This window comes from Arachis stenosperma, chromosome 5, assembly GCF_014773155.1.
Source record: "Arachis stenosperma cultivar V10309 chromosome 5, arast.V10309.gnm1.PFL2, whole genome shotgun sequence".
NCBI lineage: Eukaryota > Viridiplantae > Streptophyta > Magnoliopsida > Fabales > Fabaceae > Arachis > Arachis stenosperma.
Window position 1 is genome coordinate 130,924,127 of NC_080381.1, and position 17,259 is coordinate 130,941,385.

At 33.3% G+C, this 17,259-nt stretch overlaps 1 protein-coding gene across 1 annotated transcript; it reads left to right on the forward strand.

The window, feature by feature from the left end:
- The first annotated feature begins 15,413 nt into the window (after positions 1 to 15,413).
- LOC130983300 (uncharacterized) lies at positions 15,414 to 16,387 on the forward strand. Its single transcript, XM_057907520.1, has one exon. It carries the CDS (start codon positions 15,584 to 15,586, stop codon positions 16,118 to 16,120), a length of 537 nt encoding a protein of 178 aa, XP_057763503.1. The 5' UTR covers positions 15,414 to 15,583; the 3' UTR covers positions 16,121 to 16,387.
- The last annotated feature ends 872 nt before the right edge of the window (positions 16,388 to 17,259 follow it).

A 17,259-nucleotide genomic window follows, 5' to 3' on the forward strand; every position in this document is an offset into this window, starting at 1 on the left:
TTTTTGGTAAGTTACACGGACCGACGAGTTTTAGTCCGACCCGTTTGCTACCTTAGTTTTAGGTGAGCGTGAAATTTAAGATGGAGGAGATATTTTTTGAGTGAGAGTATAAATATTGTGAGAAATTATTATTATTATTATTATTATTATTATTATTATTATTATTATTATTATTATTACAAAAAAGTATGTTTAAATGTAAGCACAGAAGATACTTTTATTTGGAGTTGTTTCGAGAAGAGAAATTTTTCAATAAAATCGTTCATCAACTCAGTGGAGTCAAAAACATTTGACTTTGGTGAAACACGTCATACTTTTGATAATATCTAGTAAGGAGCAATACTTTCGGAGTGAAGATGATGGGTTAATTTATGATTTTAGGTAAATTTAACACAATGAAAAGGCTTATCTAGATTAATGTGGCGGGTGCGAATGAGGTAACCCTGTGTTATATGTGATTTAGATGACGATATAAATTACCTCTTCATCCACTGCAATTATGTGTCTCGCTTGTGGTATAAAGTTATAGTTACAGGTGACGTTAGATGGGCTAGGCCAAAGAAGATGATGAAAACTTATTTTTTAAATTTTGGTGTGAATAAGATGGTGTGAGAGGGAAGAAGAAAATGTAGATAAATTCTTGATTTGAATAGTAAATAATTAGTCAATAAATTAAATTTTAATAAGAAAAAATTAGAAAGGTAAATCTTATATTAAATTAGGATAGTGCTCATTAAAACGAGAATTTTGACACTAATTTTAAAGAATTTGGCCCAAAATTGAGGCAAACAGACCGAACTAATCGAACCGGACCCGTGGGCCCAACCAGCCCATCAATTAAAATGAGCTGAAGCTCATCTCCTTCCCCATTTAGCATGAAGAACGCTGAACACAGCCAAGGGAAGATGAGAGCTTCCAAACCCTAACCTCCACATCAATCTACCATAACTTCTTTATCCGTGCTCCGATCGCCGCACCGTTTGCGGCCATGCGTCCAACGCATCGAGCTCTACAAACCTATCAGAACATTTTCATTGGTAAGCTTCTCTTCATTAATACGGTAAGGATTATTAACCCTAGTTAATTCATTGAATTAGTGTATGAGTATTGAATTTTATATATAGATATGTGAAATTAGGTGTGTATACATATATTAGAGTTTGATTTTGGGCATTGAAAGGTTTGGTAGAGGATTAGTGTTGATGCTTTGGTGATTTTTGGACCTTGGAGCTGTGTTTGGCTTAGTGGGTTGCCTTGGACAATGCATGAAAATCGGACAAGGTATGGTTTAGGTTTCGCGTATTTAATATATAATGTTTTGTGAAAACTTAGGCTAGATGGCCATAGGTTAGGTTGGAACGTATGAATATACTTAATGCTTAGTAACTTTGGCAATAATTGTGATATAAATTGGGGGTGCTTGTTGGATAAACTAAGAATGATGAATTGATGATGTTATGTGTTTGCATATATATGTTGAATGAGTGAAATGACATTCTATTGATGAATAGAAAGGTTGAAGTGTGATGTTGTTGAGTTGGAAAATGGTAGGATTGTAAAGATTGTTGCGATATTGTTAAAGGAATGTTGTATTGATGATTATAGGTATGATGAGTTGGGTTGGAGTGAGTTTTAAAAGAAGATGGAGGTTTTTAAGGTTTTGTGAAATTTGGTTTTTGGCCAAACTTCAGCAGCCCATAACTTGGCTTTTGGACCTCCAAATGATTTCAAACTTATTTTATATGAAAATTGGGTCCGTGAAGTTTACGTCGTTCAAAGAACAAAAGAAAAATAATTTAAAACAAAAAAGTTATGCGCGTCGGAAGTTGGGGTCAAAAAAGTTGGAATTTTGCAGCTTTTTAAACTTATGTAAATTTTTGGAAAAACGTACGGCCACACGTACGCGTGGCATGGAAATTTAACGCACACATACACTCCATTCACGGACTGTTGCCACTGCCTCCTCCCTATGCGTACACGAAAAAGTATATGCGTATGCTGAAGGAGGAAAAATATCGGTAAAGATTTTCACAAAAATGTCGCGTTGCAAGTATAGTTCTAAATCAACAATTAAACCTCAATCAACATTTAAATTATTTGTCACAGATACAAACCCAATAAAATTAACCGAAATATTCAAATCTCGGGTTGTCTCTCAAGGAATTGCATGGAAGTGTTTATTATTGGTTATGATATTCTTCTTTTTGGGGTTTTGAAATAGTAGACAAGAAATGTAAATAACGAAAAAATAAACTAATAACTAAGAAAGCTCTTAACAAGGAAAGAGAATTAGAAGTCATATCCTAATTATCATAGTCAATTGTAATGGTAAATGTAAACTGCATTCACTTAGTTAACCTCTAACCAATGAAAGAAAGTCAAGTGCATACAACTAACTTGAGTTCACAAGTCTTAGTCAACTCATAATGAGAGGCTAGAATTAGTGAAGTTCAAGGTAACTGGCAATCTTCAATTACCAATCAACAAGAGACTTTGACAATTCAAGAATCTCTAAGTAATCAATCCAAGTTAAAAACATAAAAATCTAAATTAAAATCCTCCCAAGCATTTTATCAAACACTTGGAAGGCACAAAATAAAAGCATAGAAAATTAACGAGGAATATTAAATCTAAACAACCAATTGCAAGAATCAATGACTAACAATTAAAGAGAGATAAAAATTGCATTAAAAGAAATCAAAGGTAACAAGAGCTCATAAACATAAAAATGACAATAAGGGGAATTAACAAGAGAAGAAAATGAACTAAAGTGTTAGGACAAATAAAAGTAAGAGAAAACTAAAATAAAGGAAGATTAAACCTGAACCTAAGGAGAAATTGAGAGAAGAAACCCTAAAATCTAGAGAGAGGAGAGAGCCTTTCTCTCTCTCTAGAATTCTACATCTAAACCTAAAATTGTATGAATGAATAGTGAATGAAAGATTCCCCTTCCAGCTCCACTCTACAGCATTTAACCAGTATTTTTGGGCCTAAAACTGGGTCCAAAGCAGCCCAGAAATCGCCCGCAGCATTTTCTGTAAACTGCAACACATGATGCTCGTCACGCGTACGCGTCGTTCATGTGTGCGCATCGCTACTAGATTTTGAAATACTTGATTTCTTGTGTTCTTTCCACTTTTGCATGCTTCCTTTCCATCCTCTGAGCCATTCCTGCCCTGGAAAACCTGAAATCACTTAACGCACATATCACGGCATCGAATGGTAATAAGAGAGGATTGAAATTAGCAAATTTAAGGCCAAAAAAGCATGTTTTCAATCATAGCACAAAATTAGGAAGGAAAATGTAAAACATGCGAATTATATGCATAAGTGTGAGAATAATGGATAAAATCCACTCAATTCAATACAAAATAAACCATAAAATAGTAGTTCATCATACGCGTAATGGGCCAGGATGCATGTCTACGCGTACGCGTGACATGGGGTGCTTGCGTACGTGAGACTTCCATGCCCATTTGTGCGCTTCTGTTAAGCGTCCATGCGTACGCGTATATAGGGAATGCGTACGCGTCTTGGCCTAAAAAGAGACATGTGCATACGCACACATGTGTATGCGTACGCACACCCCTGTTTTCAGCAAATCATTATTTTATGTTTTCAAACCCAATTTGACCTCCTAAACCTCTATTTTCATATTGTTAGTTCTAACCTTGATTAGGAAGCTTAGTAATGAGATGGAGTTAGGAAATTGAGGTCACTTGGGGGTGAAGTAAAGGGTAAATATGATGAATCATATGAGAATGATGTGAATGTATGAGGAGTTGATGATGACATGGCTATGATCAATGATTATGGAATGAATATGAATGATTATGAATACTTATATGGCTTATGAATTTAATGTTATCTGAGATACGAGTTTTCCTGGGTACAGAATCGTGGCTTGCCACCACGTGTTCCAGGTTGAGACTCGATACTCTGTTGACCTTACGTCGTAAGGGTAACCGGGCACGTATAAATTTCCAGGAATGGATATCCCCCATTAAGTATGTTATATATGAATATATGAATGTATGAATTATGAATGAATGAGAAAAAGCTATGCATAGACTCATAGGGATGCGCAACGAGGGACATTCCAAGGGTTTCGGACTTATTGGGTTGGCTTGATAACCGACAGATCAGTCTCATCAGTCATAGGACAAGCATACATCATGTGCATTTTGTTTGTTTTGTTTGCTATGCATACTTGGCAATGCCTAACTGAATATATGTTATGCTAAATGTTATATTTGCTACTTGCACTACCTGCATTCTACTTATGCTTGAAATTGTCTATTTGTTTGTCTTTGCTAAATCATTGGTGATGAAGGAGCGGAGGAAAGGTGGCCAGCTTTAGTGTTTAAGTTATTTTTGAGTTGAGTATGGAATTTCCTAGACACCTACCCCTTTTATGGTTTCTGTTTAGTAGCTTAAGCTTTATAACCTGAGTGTCGGCGTTCTAGGATTGCCTCTGGCATTCCAGGACCTTATATATTATGTGCGTGGCACCTTTACCATGCTGAGAACCTCTGGTTCTCACCCTATACTGTGTTGTTATTTTTCAGATGCAGGTCGAGAGGCACCTCGCTAGGCGTCTGGACTTCTGAAGCAGAGTGGTTTCTGGGTTTCTGTTGCTGTATAGTTTGTGTATATATGTACTTAGCTTTCTCTCTGTATAACTTGTTTATTTTGTTCTTCTTGGAGGTTTTAGGAGGGCTAGAGTTTTATCTCTGTATTTTGGGTATTTTGGGATATGTATATATGTATGTAAATATTCTCTGGCCAACCTTGACTTCGCAGGCTGAATTAGGAGCTAGTTATTCTATATCCTTGACTCTCTATTCTCTCTTTATTGTCTATTTATACCTATGATCTTTAAGTTTCTTATCACGCAAGTAATTTCATTTTCTGAGCATTGTACTTTTTATTTTGCGATTTTGTTTTACCTGTTTTTCAATATTCCTAGTTATTATATTCTTTCTACTACTATATGTATAAATTTTATTTTAGAAGTTGTAATACCACACCACCTCTGGTTTACAGCTTAAGCATAAAGCTTTGCGTGGTAGGGTGTTACAGATGCAACAGAGTTTGTTTTGTATTTTAGCTAAGAATGGTAAATATTTAATAAAAATGGAAACAGATACAACCAACCATAGTTGTCAGAACCGAACCGGTGATCGAACCAGTCAGGTCACTGGGTCACTGGTTCAACCGGTGGATTACTGGTTGAACCGTTTGACCCGGTCCAATGTAAATAAAAAATAAAAAATAGTCAAAAGTTTAAAATTAAAATTTAAAATACATATTTTTACTAACATTTTAAAAATATAAAGTTATTTTAAACAATATGGAACATGAACAATAAATATTTTGTTATTTTTACTCTATCACAAATATTTTTATATTAAAATAACTATTATTTTTAAATTTTAATCATTTATTAATTAGTTTATATCTATTATACTATTATATACTACAAATATTTATTAAAAAATAATATTAATAGATATTATATAGTTATAAAAAAAAAAGTGAGTTTATAATTATTGTTAAATAAAAATATAATTAATTTAAAAATGAGTAAGTTTATAATTAAAATTAAAATAAATTAAATAAAAGTAAACTATTTGATAAAAGATATCTATATGTATTATAATTTGCATTCAATTTGATAGAAAACATGCTAGCCTGGTGGTTGTGGAGTCTTTTAGTTCCCTTGAGGGTAGGGGTTCGAATCTCACCTTAAACATTTTAAAAAATTTTCACTCCCAAACGGTTCGGTCGGACCGGTTTCACCGAGTTTGACCGGTATAGTGTGTCTTTTGAGCGGCTGATTTTTAAAACCAACCACATATGCTTGGTGAGATGCATAGGTCAAAGGACAAAGCGACAACTATTGGAGGCTGAATTTTGAAAAAAAATAAGTTGAAAAATTTTCTTACATATTTTTAATAATATTAAAGTTCAATATGTTTCGCACAAAGAGTTTAAATTCATCAATAATTGGAGAAAAATGACCAATGAATAGAATAGGAGTAATAAAGTATTGTGGTGCTGATCATAATTACCATAACCGAATTAGATTGGCCAGTTTGACCAAAAAAATCGGTGAACCAATAGTCTGACCGATTCTGTTAGAAAATTGGACCGGACTTTCAATTGAATCGGTCAACGATGGTCAAACCTATTGAAAATCGACTGGTTCGTACTTCAGACTGCATTAAACCCGCGCGGGTTCACGACGCACTGCGCCATTTTGTTTTTCAATAATGTATGTGACAAAAGATAAATATATAATAAAACACGAATGAATTTTTAATTTTTATCTTTTTAAATATGGATTGACATGGATACCAAACAAATAATAAAACATAGTATATAAATATATTGATATATTGATATTGATTGTGTTATTTTTTTTAATTCATTTAAATTAAAAAAATATTTTATACTAATAATTAATTTATTATTTCTTTTTACATCATAAATTATATCTAAAAATTGATATTTGATTTTTATTAATATATTTTTTTAAAATATACATTTAATTTTTAATTCTTAATTTTATTTTTATAATTTTATATTTTTATTTAATTATGACCAAATTAATTGAATAAATCAATAACTCAATAATTAAATCAGTAATTTAATTATATAACCGAATCAATTATCAGTTGGATTTTAATAACTATGGTACTGATCTATATGTCCCAAATATGCAATAAACAGATCATGTCTTTATTGTATAGAAGTTATCTTCACAATGGGCTTCACCTATACTGTTTGTATTTGCTATAGTGTTTTCCATGAATAATTACGCAGAGGCATTAGATTAGAGTAACGCTGCGGTGGATGCATTATGAGAAGCTACATGATCATCAAAATAGAATAGGTGTGCAAGCGTGGCAAGGCTATATAGAGATGTAGTCTTATATATTCTACTGGTGATACTGTGATAGTATGATGTAATAAAAGATACAGATATTTTAATAGGAGTTATTGTAGTCTTAGTATTTAGTAGGAGAACTATTTTTATTAACTTTGGTGTTAGATCTTGTAACTGGTGCGATATTTTAGTTTCTGCTATATTTTTTAGATTTGTAATGACGTTTTATTTTTTTATCATTATTCTGGATGACTATACTAAAAGAAATCATGATCTATAATTAGACATTGTTTGTGTTCTTTTTTCTTATTATAGGTTAAGTCTGTAACTCAATAATTAAAAAACTATTCTTTTTTTTAAAATAAATTTTTTTATTTTAATTTTATACTAAAATAACTATTTTTATATTTTAATAATTTATTAATTAATTTATATATATTACATACTATAAATATTTATTGAAAAAAAATATATTGTGGTTAATAAAGATATTTTTGTTTTTTTAATTTATAAATATTTAATAAAATTTTTATTTATATTAATAATTTTGCACAATTAAAAATACAGTTAATTTAAGAATGAGTAAAATAAAATTAATTAAAATTATATGTAAATTAAATAAATATAAAACTATTTAATTAAAATTTCTAACTATATATTTATTAATTAACATGTATATTAATAAGGAACAAAACAACATAGTCTCATGGAAAAGCAAAGATGCCTTAAGTTGGGGGACTTTGGTTTAAGTCATGTCCCCTTCAATTTTGGAATTTTCTAAAATGTTGGAGCACTGGTGGACTTGTCGAGCCTTCAATTCCTTTTCATGTTTCAGCTGGGTGGGTGTTGGTGCATCGTGGATCTATATTTTGAAACCAAACTAGATATAGATTATCGATTTATTGGTCCAATCCAATTTTCATGATACTGGTTTAGCATGAGATGGCACCTGAAGAACAGTATAGTACCATGAGTTATAGTTGAAATAATATAATTTTTTTTCTAAAGATTTTAGGCTCAAGTCCTATCGGTGTGGTAGGTGTGCGGATATAACCCTACTTCCCTCTACTAGTTTTCCTAAAAAAAAAAATAGGAAAGAAAATGTAATGAATAAAAAAAACTAAATAATACTAAAATAAAAAAAAAACAATGTTATGTTATAAAATAACTAAATAAATAAACAAAGAAGAGGTAACAAACATAAAATATAAAGAAGTATAAAGAGAGTGAGAGAAGTATTGCAACATAAAAGAGAGAGAGAATTATTTTATTGCTTTTTTGTGTGTGTAAAAGCTTCAGCCTATGCCCCTATTTATACATGTGCAAGGCTTTACTTTTTCAAACTAGATTAAATACAATCACCCTTGGTAAACTAAGTCTCATAGAAAATGGTCATCCACATCATTCATCCTTATCACAACAATCCTTATCACAACACTCCCCATTGGATGACCATTTAGGATTATTGCCTCGTTAAAACCTTACTAAAGAAAATTCAATGGGAAAAAAACTTTAGTGAAGGAAAAAGAGTACAATATCCTTTGTGATGGGGACTGCCTTATTAAAAACCTTGTCAAGAAAAACCCAGTGGGAAAAAACCTGACTAAGGAAAAAAGAGTACAGTCTCCCCCTCTTGCCGACATCATTAATGTCATGAAATCGGCACATCCCAATCTCATGTACCAATCTTTCAAAAGAGGATTTTGGGAGTGACTTTGTGAACAAATCTGCCAGATTGTCACTTGAGCGGATCTGTTGGACATCAATTGTCCCTTAATTTTGAAGATCATGAGTGAAGAAGAATTTGGGAGAAATATGCTTTGTTCTATCACCTTTGATATATCCGCCTTTAAGTTGAGCAATACATGCTGTATTATCTTCAAACAGGACAGTTGGAGCTATCTTCTGATCAATCAGTCCACATGATGACATAATATATTGAATCAAACTCCTCAGCCAAAAACACTCGCGACTAGCTTCATGAATCGCCAGTATTTCAGCATGATTAGAGGATGTTGCAGCAATTGTCTGTTTCGTGGACCTCCAAGATATAACTGTATCACCATATGTGAACAGGTATCCTGTTTGAGATCTCCCTTTATGTGGATCAGACAGGTATCCGGCATCTGCATAGCCAACTAATTGTGACTTAGATCCATAGGGATAAAACAATCCCATATCAACCGTTCCATGAAGATATCGAAAAATTTGTTTGATTCCACTCCAATGTCTTCTGGTTGGAGAGGAACTATACCTTGCTAGTAAATTCACCGCGAATGATATGTCAGGTCGCGTATTATTAGCAAGATACATTAGCGCTCCAATGGCACTAAGATATGGTACTTCAGGACCAAGGATATCTTCATTCTCTTCTTTAGGACGGAATTGATCCTTTTTCACATCTAAAGATCTTACAATCATTGGGGTACTTAATGGATGTGACTTATCCATATAAAATCTCTTCAAGATCTTTTCTGTGTATGTTGTTTGGTGAACAAAGATCCCAATTTTTATATGCTCGATCTACAGGCCGAGACAAAACTTAGTCTTTCCAAGATCTTTCATCTCAAACTCTTCTTTTAGAGTTTTTATTATTGTTGGAATCTCTTCAGGAGTCCCAATGATATTTAAATCATCAACGTACACAGCAATTATAATGAACCCAGATGTAGTTTTCTTTATGAAAACACATGGGCAGATATCATCATTCTTGAATCCGTTTTTGGCCAGATACTCAGTAAGACGATTATACCACATTCGTCCAGATTGCTTTAGACCATATAAAGATCTTTGCAATTTGACTGAGTATAACCCTTGCGAATATTCACTAGATAGTTTAGATATCTTTAGTCCTTCAGGGACTTTCATATAGATATCCCGATCTAATGAGCCGTACAAATAGGCTGTTACCATATCCATTAAATGCATATGCAGTTTATGATATGCAGATAAACTGACCAAATAACGCAATGTTATCGCATCCACTACAGGGGAATACGTTTCTTCATAATCTATACCGGGCCTTTGTGAAAAACCTTGTGCCACAAGTCGGGCTTTATAGCGCACAACTTCATTTTTCTCATTTCGTTTTCTCACAAATACCCATTTGTATCCAACAGGTTTTACATCTGCAGGTGTACGGACTATAGGTCCAAAGACTTCACGTTTTGCAAGTGAGTCTAATTCAGCCTTCATGGCTGCTTCCCATTTTGGCCAATCATTTCTTTGTCGACATTCTTCGACTGATCTTGGCTCAAGATCCTTACTTTCATGCATGATATCTGATGCCACATTATATGCAAATATTTCATTGACAATTGTCTTATTTCGGTCCCATTTCTCTCCTGTAAAGACATAATTTATTGAGATCTCATCATTTTCACAATTTTCAGGTACCTGAACGTCTTCTGGCGTTATATCAGAATTTTGGACAACTGCTGGTGTCTTTACTATGTCTTTTTCAACAGGAATCGTATTTACCTCTTTTCTCTTTCGAGAATTTTTATCTTTGGAACCGACAGGCCTGCCACGCTTCTGGCATGTATTTGCTTCCGTGGCTATTTGTCCTACTGGGACATCAATTCGAATTGGGGCATTTTCCGCCCTGCCACGCTTCTGGCGTGAATTTGCTTCAGTGGCTACTTGTCCTATTGGGACGTCAATTCAAATTGAGGCATTTTTCGCTGGTATATAAGATTTGGTTATCCTCTTTGTATCGGAAAATGCATCAGGCAATTCATTTGCTATTCTTTGCAAATGTATAATCTTTTGAACTTCTAGTTCACATTGCCCTGATCGAGGATCTAAATGCATCAATGATGATGCATTCCAATTAAGTTCCTTTTCAGGAAACTTATTCTCTCCCCCTAATGTTGGAAATTTTGATTCATCAAAATGACAATCCGTAAACCGGGCTTTAAATACATCTCCAGTTTGTATTTCAAGATACCTCACTATAGAGGGAGAATCATATCCAACATATATCCCCAATTTTTTTTGGGGTCCCATTTTGGTGCGATTAGGTGGTGCAATGGGAACATATATTGCACACCCAAATATTCTTAAATGGGAAACATTTGGCTACTGGCCAAAAGCTAATTGCATAGGAGAGAATTGATGATAACTCGTTGGCCTCAAACGAATAAGTGCTGCGGCATGTAAAATAGCATGCCCCCAAACCGAGGTTGGGAGATTTGTTCTCATAAGCAAGGGTCTAGCGATTAATTGGAGGCGCTTAATAAGTGATTCTGCTAACCCATTTTGTGTGTGAACATAAGCTACTGGATGTTCAACACTTATTCCATTAGCCATACAATAAGCATCAAAAGCTTGGGAAGTAAATTCACCAGCATTATCAAGACGAATTGCTTTAATTGGATTTTCTGGAAATTGTGCTTTTAATCGAATAATTTGAGCCAGTAATCTCGCAAACGCCAGGTTGCGAGAAGATAATAAGCACACATGTGACCATCTCGAAGATGCGTCTATCAGGACTATAAAATATCTAAAAGATCCACATGGTGGATGAATAGGTCCACATATATCACCTTGAATCCTTTCTAGGAATTCAGGGGACTCAAATCCAATCTTTACTGGTGATGGCTTTAAAATTAGCTTTCCCTGAGAACATGCAGCACAACAAAATTCACTAGTTTTAAGAATCTTCTGGTTCTTTAGTGAATGTCTATGAGAGTTTTCAATAATTCTCCTCATCATGGTTGTTCCCGGGTGACCCAATCGGTCGTGCCAAGTTATGAATTCATTTGGGCTAGTAAACTTCTGGTTTACAGTGGCATGTGATTCAATTGCACTGATCTTGGTATAATACAACCCAGATGAAAATGATGGTAATTTTTCTAATATAACTTTCTTATTTGAATCATGAGTTGTGATACATAAATACTCATGATTTTTCTCATTCATTGTCTCAACATGATATCCATTTCGGCGAATATCTTTGAAACTCAACAAGTTCCTCAAGGACTTGGTAGATAATAGTGCATTATTTATTATAAATTTTGTTCCTCCAGGAAACAAAATTATAGCTCTTCCGGAGCCTTCTATCACATTGCCTGAGCCAATAATAGTGTTAACATATTCTTCTTTTGGCACAAGATGGGTAAAATATATATCACTTTTAAAAATAGTGTGCGAACTTGCACTATCCGCAAGGCAAATATCTTCAGAATATGTCCTTGCTATTTTTCTTCAAAAACAAATAATAATAATAATAATAATAATAATAAAATGAGTAAAAGTACATGCACAGTAAAATTATTCACATGAATACTTAACAAACACATACATATATCAAATTATTCCATCATTGATCAAATAGCCAATATCTCATTCAGAATCCTTAAAGAAATTAGATACATCATAATGAGTGGTGGAATTTTCATCATTTGAAACAAAATTTGTTTCCTTTTCTTTGTCATCCCTTTTCAAGGATGCTTGATAAAGATCAACTAGGTGCCTTGGGGTACGACAGGTACGTGACCAATGGCCCTTTCCACCACAACGGAAGCATTAATCCTCAATTGATATACTTTGCCCATTATTTCTTTCTTTATCCCACTTCTGGTGAGATCCTTTCTTGTGAACATAATTCATTTTCCTTCCATAATTTTTCTTGTCATCAAAATCTTGCCATTTACCTCTTCTGGGGTTATAATTTGCCGCATTTACTTCAGGAAATGGGGCGGCGCCAACTGGACGCGCTTCATGATTTATCAAAAGTAACTCATTGTTGCATTCAACAACAAGAAAGCAAGAAATTAATTCAAAATACTTTTTAATTTCTTTTTCTCGATACTGCTGCTGCAGGAGCACATTCGAGACATGGAAGGTCGAGAAAATTTTCTCTAACATATCGGGCTTGAGGAAGTATCACATGATTGTACCTTTCTTCAAGGTCTTTCCACAGATCTGCAAGATCTTTTAATGTGGGATATTCATTTTTCAATCATACTTCAAGATAACGACGAAAGAGAATTATGGCTTTGGCTATATCCTTCTGGGATGTATTATTTTCAGCCTTAATGGTATCTCCAAGATCCATTGAATCAAGATAGATTTTAACATCTAGTATCCATGATAAATAATTATTTACAGATATATCAAAAGCATTATATTCAAGATGAAAGAGATTCGCATAATAAAAATTTGTTACCTGAAGTCTTCCTAAAATTTCGTTAGAGCTTCGTGCTGATAACGTGTTATAAAATAACTAAATAAATAAACAAGGAAGAGGTAACAAACATAAAATATAAAGAAGTATAAAGAGAGTGAGAGAAGTATTGCAACATAAAAGAGAGAGAGAATTATTTTATTGCTTTTTTGTGTGTGTAAAAGCTTCAGCCTATGCCCCTATTTATACATGTGCAATGCTTTACTTTTTCAAACTAGATTAAATACAATCACCCTTGGTAAACTAAGTCTCATAGAAAATGGTCATTCACATCATTCATCCTTATCACAACAATCCTTATCACAACATGTTATATATTTTTACACGTAATATCCAATAAATACGATGTTCGCTAAAGTAAAAGAAATAATAATTCAAATTTCTATTAATATACTGACTAATGTACTTAATAAAATTACCTAAAAATTTAATTAAAAAAATTTTAATTTCCATTAACTAACATACCAACTAATATATATTTTCTAAATATACTGAGATTTAGTTTGGTAAAAATTTTTAAAAAAATATTTTATTTTTTTAAAATATAAATATTTTGTTTTGTGTTTAGTAAATTAAAAATTTTATATTCTTATGCTTATCATTTTTAAAAGTTACAATGTTTTTAAAAACACTTAAGGAAAAATTTTTAAAGTTAGTTTGTATTTATTAAAATTAAAATGTATAATATAATTTCATATATTAATTAATATTTAAATTAGTTCTTTTGGTAAGGTTTATTCTGTTGAATTTTTTTGTTGTTAATTTCGACAATAAATAGATTATCAGCAAATTTTTTTAATAAATTCGACGGTATCCAACAAATTTTTTGTAGTGAATGACGCGGTTACTTATAATATGGTGCCGATTATCTTTTAGGGCTGCACATAGATTGGATAATATCCGCATATCCGCGGTAATTATCTGGATCCGATCTGAATTTTGCGAATATTATTCGATCCACACTGTGGTAGGATCGGATTGCGGATTTGGCAGTGATATCCGCGGATCCAATCCGCAGATCTGCATATCCGCACGTCTCATATAAATAGCATAGTTTAAGAAAGTAAATTTTAATGTGATATGAATTTTAGTGTGTTGTTTTATGAATTTTATGATATTTTGTTTTTAATTTTTTTATGTTGTATTTCAACTTAGAATAATTAAACGTAGATCTTGTGTTATTATTTCTTTTTGTTATTCAAGAGAACTTTTATTGATAATATTTTAGGAATAAATAGGCTTAAACAGGTTAAAAAATAGATTTTCTGGAGATTTTTGGTAAAAACAACCTTAAAATAATTTTTTTAATTATACGGATATACCTGATATCCGATCCGATCCGATCCGATCTGCAAGTATGCGAATCAGGTTGGATCGAATTAACCTAAAAAATCGGATATTGTATCCGATGCGATCCGATAAGTGCAATGCAGATCGGATAGAATTCTAGGATATATCCGATCCATATGCAGCCCTAATAACTTTTAACGGATTGTTATATATTCTTTCACTAAATCCGACGAAACTTTGTGTTGAACTCTAAAAATCCGCCAATAAATATTTTTCAACAAAATTTATACCGTCACATTTATTTCATTGTTGAATCTAATGATACTTAACGACTTTTTTGTAGTGTTATACTATTATTCTTTATATTATGATAATTGTCTTATCTTGTCATAATATAAAAAATAAATGCATTCTTTGATCTTTAATTCTGCTTAGTTTTTTTCTATTAGTTCTAAGTGAAACAATAAAATAAAGTGAAAGAGATGAGAATTATAATAATTTTTAGGATTTAGTTAATATGTGTCGTAAGGATATATAGTAACTCTATTATTAGTGAAAAATTTTAAATTTTTTTATTTAATAAATATAAAACAAATAGTTAAAAATTTAAATTTTTATATTTTTAATAATTTTTTTAATTTATAATTTAAAGTTTAAACTTATGTTCTTAAAATACATTATAGATAAACCTAACTTTTATAATGTCTCCTAAACGTTGTCCCACCCCTAGCAGGCTACCACCAATATTTGTGCTAATCCCACATTTAACTCCAATTTATTAATTAATTTATGTAGATACTCTATCAACAACATCCAGAAAGAAAATCTTTATGTGCAACGGCTCTTACCCAATTACTCTTACCAACCACAGTCAAATTACATAAATGCCCTCACCAGAAAAGAAAAGATAAATTAATCAATCTCAATTAACGTCACAAAGGAACAAAAATCACAGTTGTCTAAGTGGGTGCTGACTAAGTCAATGAGTGCTTCATGATTGAGTTAGCGCTTAGCGGCGCCTCACAAGTCACAACACCCTTCTCAGTTAGTATGCTATATATTATTGAGTCTAGACTCTAGCATGCCATATGCACTTTCCTCCTTAAACTTCACTTTGCTACTTCGCCTCCTCAAAAAGAAAATAACCCAAACAAAAAACACAGCCACCATAGTATTTTAAGTTTTGAATTGAAATTGAAGTGTTCAGTGATATGTCCCCCGAAGCTAATTTCACCGGAACCGGTGAAGAGAGGTCAAACTCTCTATTATCCAACGCGCGCTGCAGCTTCTGCTTTCCCTGCTGCTTCGGTTCCCGTCGTTCCGCCAGCATCGGCATCGCGTGGTGGGAGCGCGTCAGAACAAGGTCATGGTCCGAGTCCCAGACCCAGGCGGTGACCGGAAGCGTCGGTGATCGGTGGTGGGCGCGTGGATTCATGAAAGTGCGCGAGTGGTCAGAGATCGTCGCGGGGCCACGCTGGAAGACCTTCATTCGGCGGTTTAACCGTAGCCGTAGTGGGGGAGGAAACGGTGGTCGTTACGGGCAAGTGGGGAAATACCAATACGACCCCTTGAGTTACGCGCTGAACTTCGACGAGGGCCCGGGGCAAAACGGAGATTCCGATGACCATAGTTATGAAGGGTTTCGGAATTTCTCGTGCCGTTACGCAGCTGCTCCTGTTTCTTCTGCCGCTCCTCCGTTCAAGTCCATTACTACTGATGTGAGTGAAGACGACGTCGTTTTTGGATGACAAGAGAAAGCGCCGTTTAGGCTAAATTGCGCCTAGTGGGAATCTGCGCTTATTGCGCGAGATTAACGTCAGCATCATCAGCGTGGCGTGGCGTGGCGGAGACTCCCTTTTTTTGGTCTTATTACTAATGCAGTAATTTATTTATTTTATATTATCCTTTTTCTTTTTGACAGATATATTTTCCTACTTCCTACTGTATATAATGTTCATCATTAATATCTGTTAGTAGAGTACTAATAGCAGATTAATATCATGTTTTTTTCTCAATTGATAACGTGTGTTCGAGATAATTTAGTACCAGGGTGTTGCGCAGATTATGGAAACTTGTAGCTCCTGTAAAAACTGTGATTATGGCGTAAAAAGATTGTAAGTAATAAAAGGATATTTTTAAGTTTGGTTTAAGAGATAATATCAATAATTCAATGTCATGCCCGTGTTTTTTCTCAATGGTTGGTGACGTGTATTAAAAAAAAGAAAAAAGAAAAACTATGGGCGGGCAAGAAGAATTGTCGGTAATAATAAAAGAATATTTCGGGTTTAGGATATGTGATTAAAGAAGAGTTTGTTGGGTCCAAATGCTTCGTAATGGTAAAAGATACAAAGTATTCAGTATTCACATATTTGTTTTGAACATTATTTGTTTATTTAGGAGCTGCAGAATGGATAATATAGACTTAGTTTTGATAGCTTGCGAATTCATTTTTTAACGAAATTAATTGCTAGTCAGAATTATTGGGGATCCGTCTATTGTCAAAAACTCAAAATTAAATATCTCTCTACTTTTGTTCTTTGTCAATTCATGACAAGTATAATAATTGTTGGGTAATGTAGCAAGTTATACATGTGTTTTGGACTTTTGTTGGTTGCTTCAGGGAACTGGATAAATATTTTCTTAGGAGCGTGTTGGAACAGCTTATGTTATTTGCTTTGAGTGCGGTTTTGATGTTTGATAGGTAGGGAAATGTTCCTATCTTCTAATTTTCCAAACGACAAAAGGAAATAATGGTGTCAATATCCATTTTAGCATAGTCAGAACCGAATTGGTAATCGAATCGGTTAAGTTATTGGGTCAATAGATTACTGGTTCAACCGATAGATCACTGATTGAACCGGTTAATTCGGTACTATACAAATAAAAA

Coding starts and splice junctions, on each gene's coding strand:
- LOC130983300 (XM_057907520.1), top strand. CDS start 15,584: ATGTCCCCCGAAGCTAATTTCACCGGAACCGGTGAAGAGAGGTCAAAC.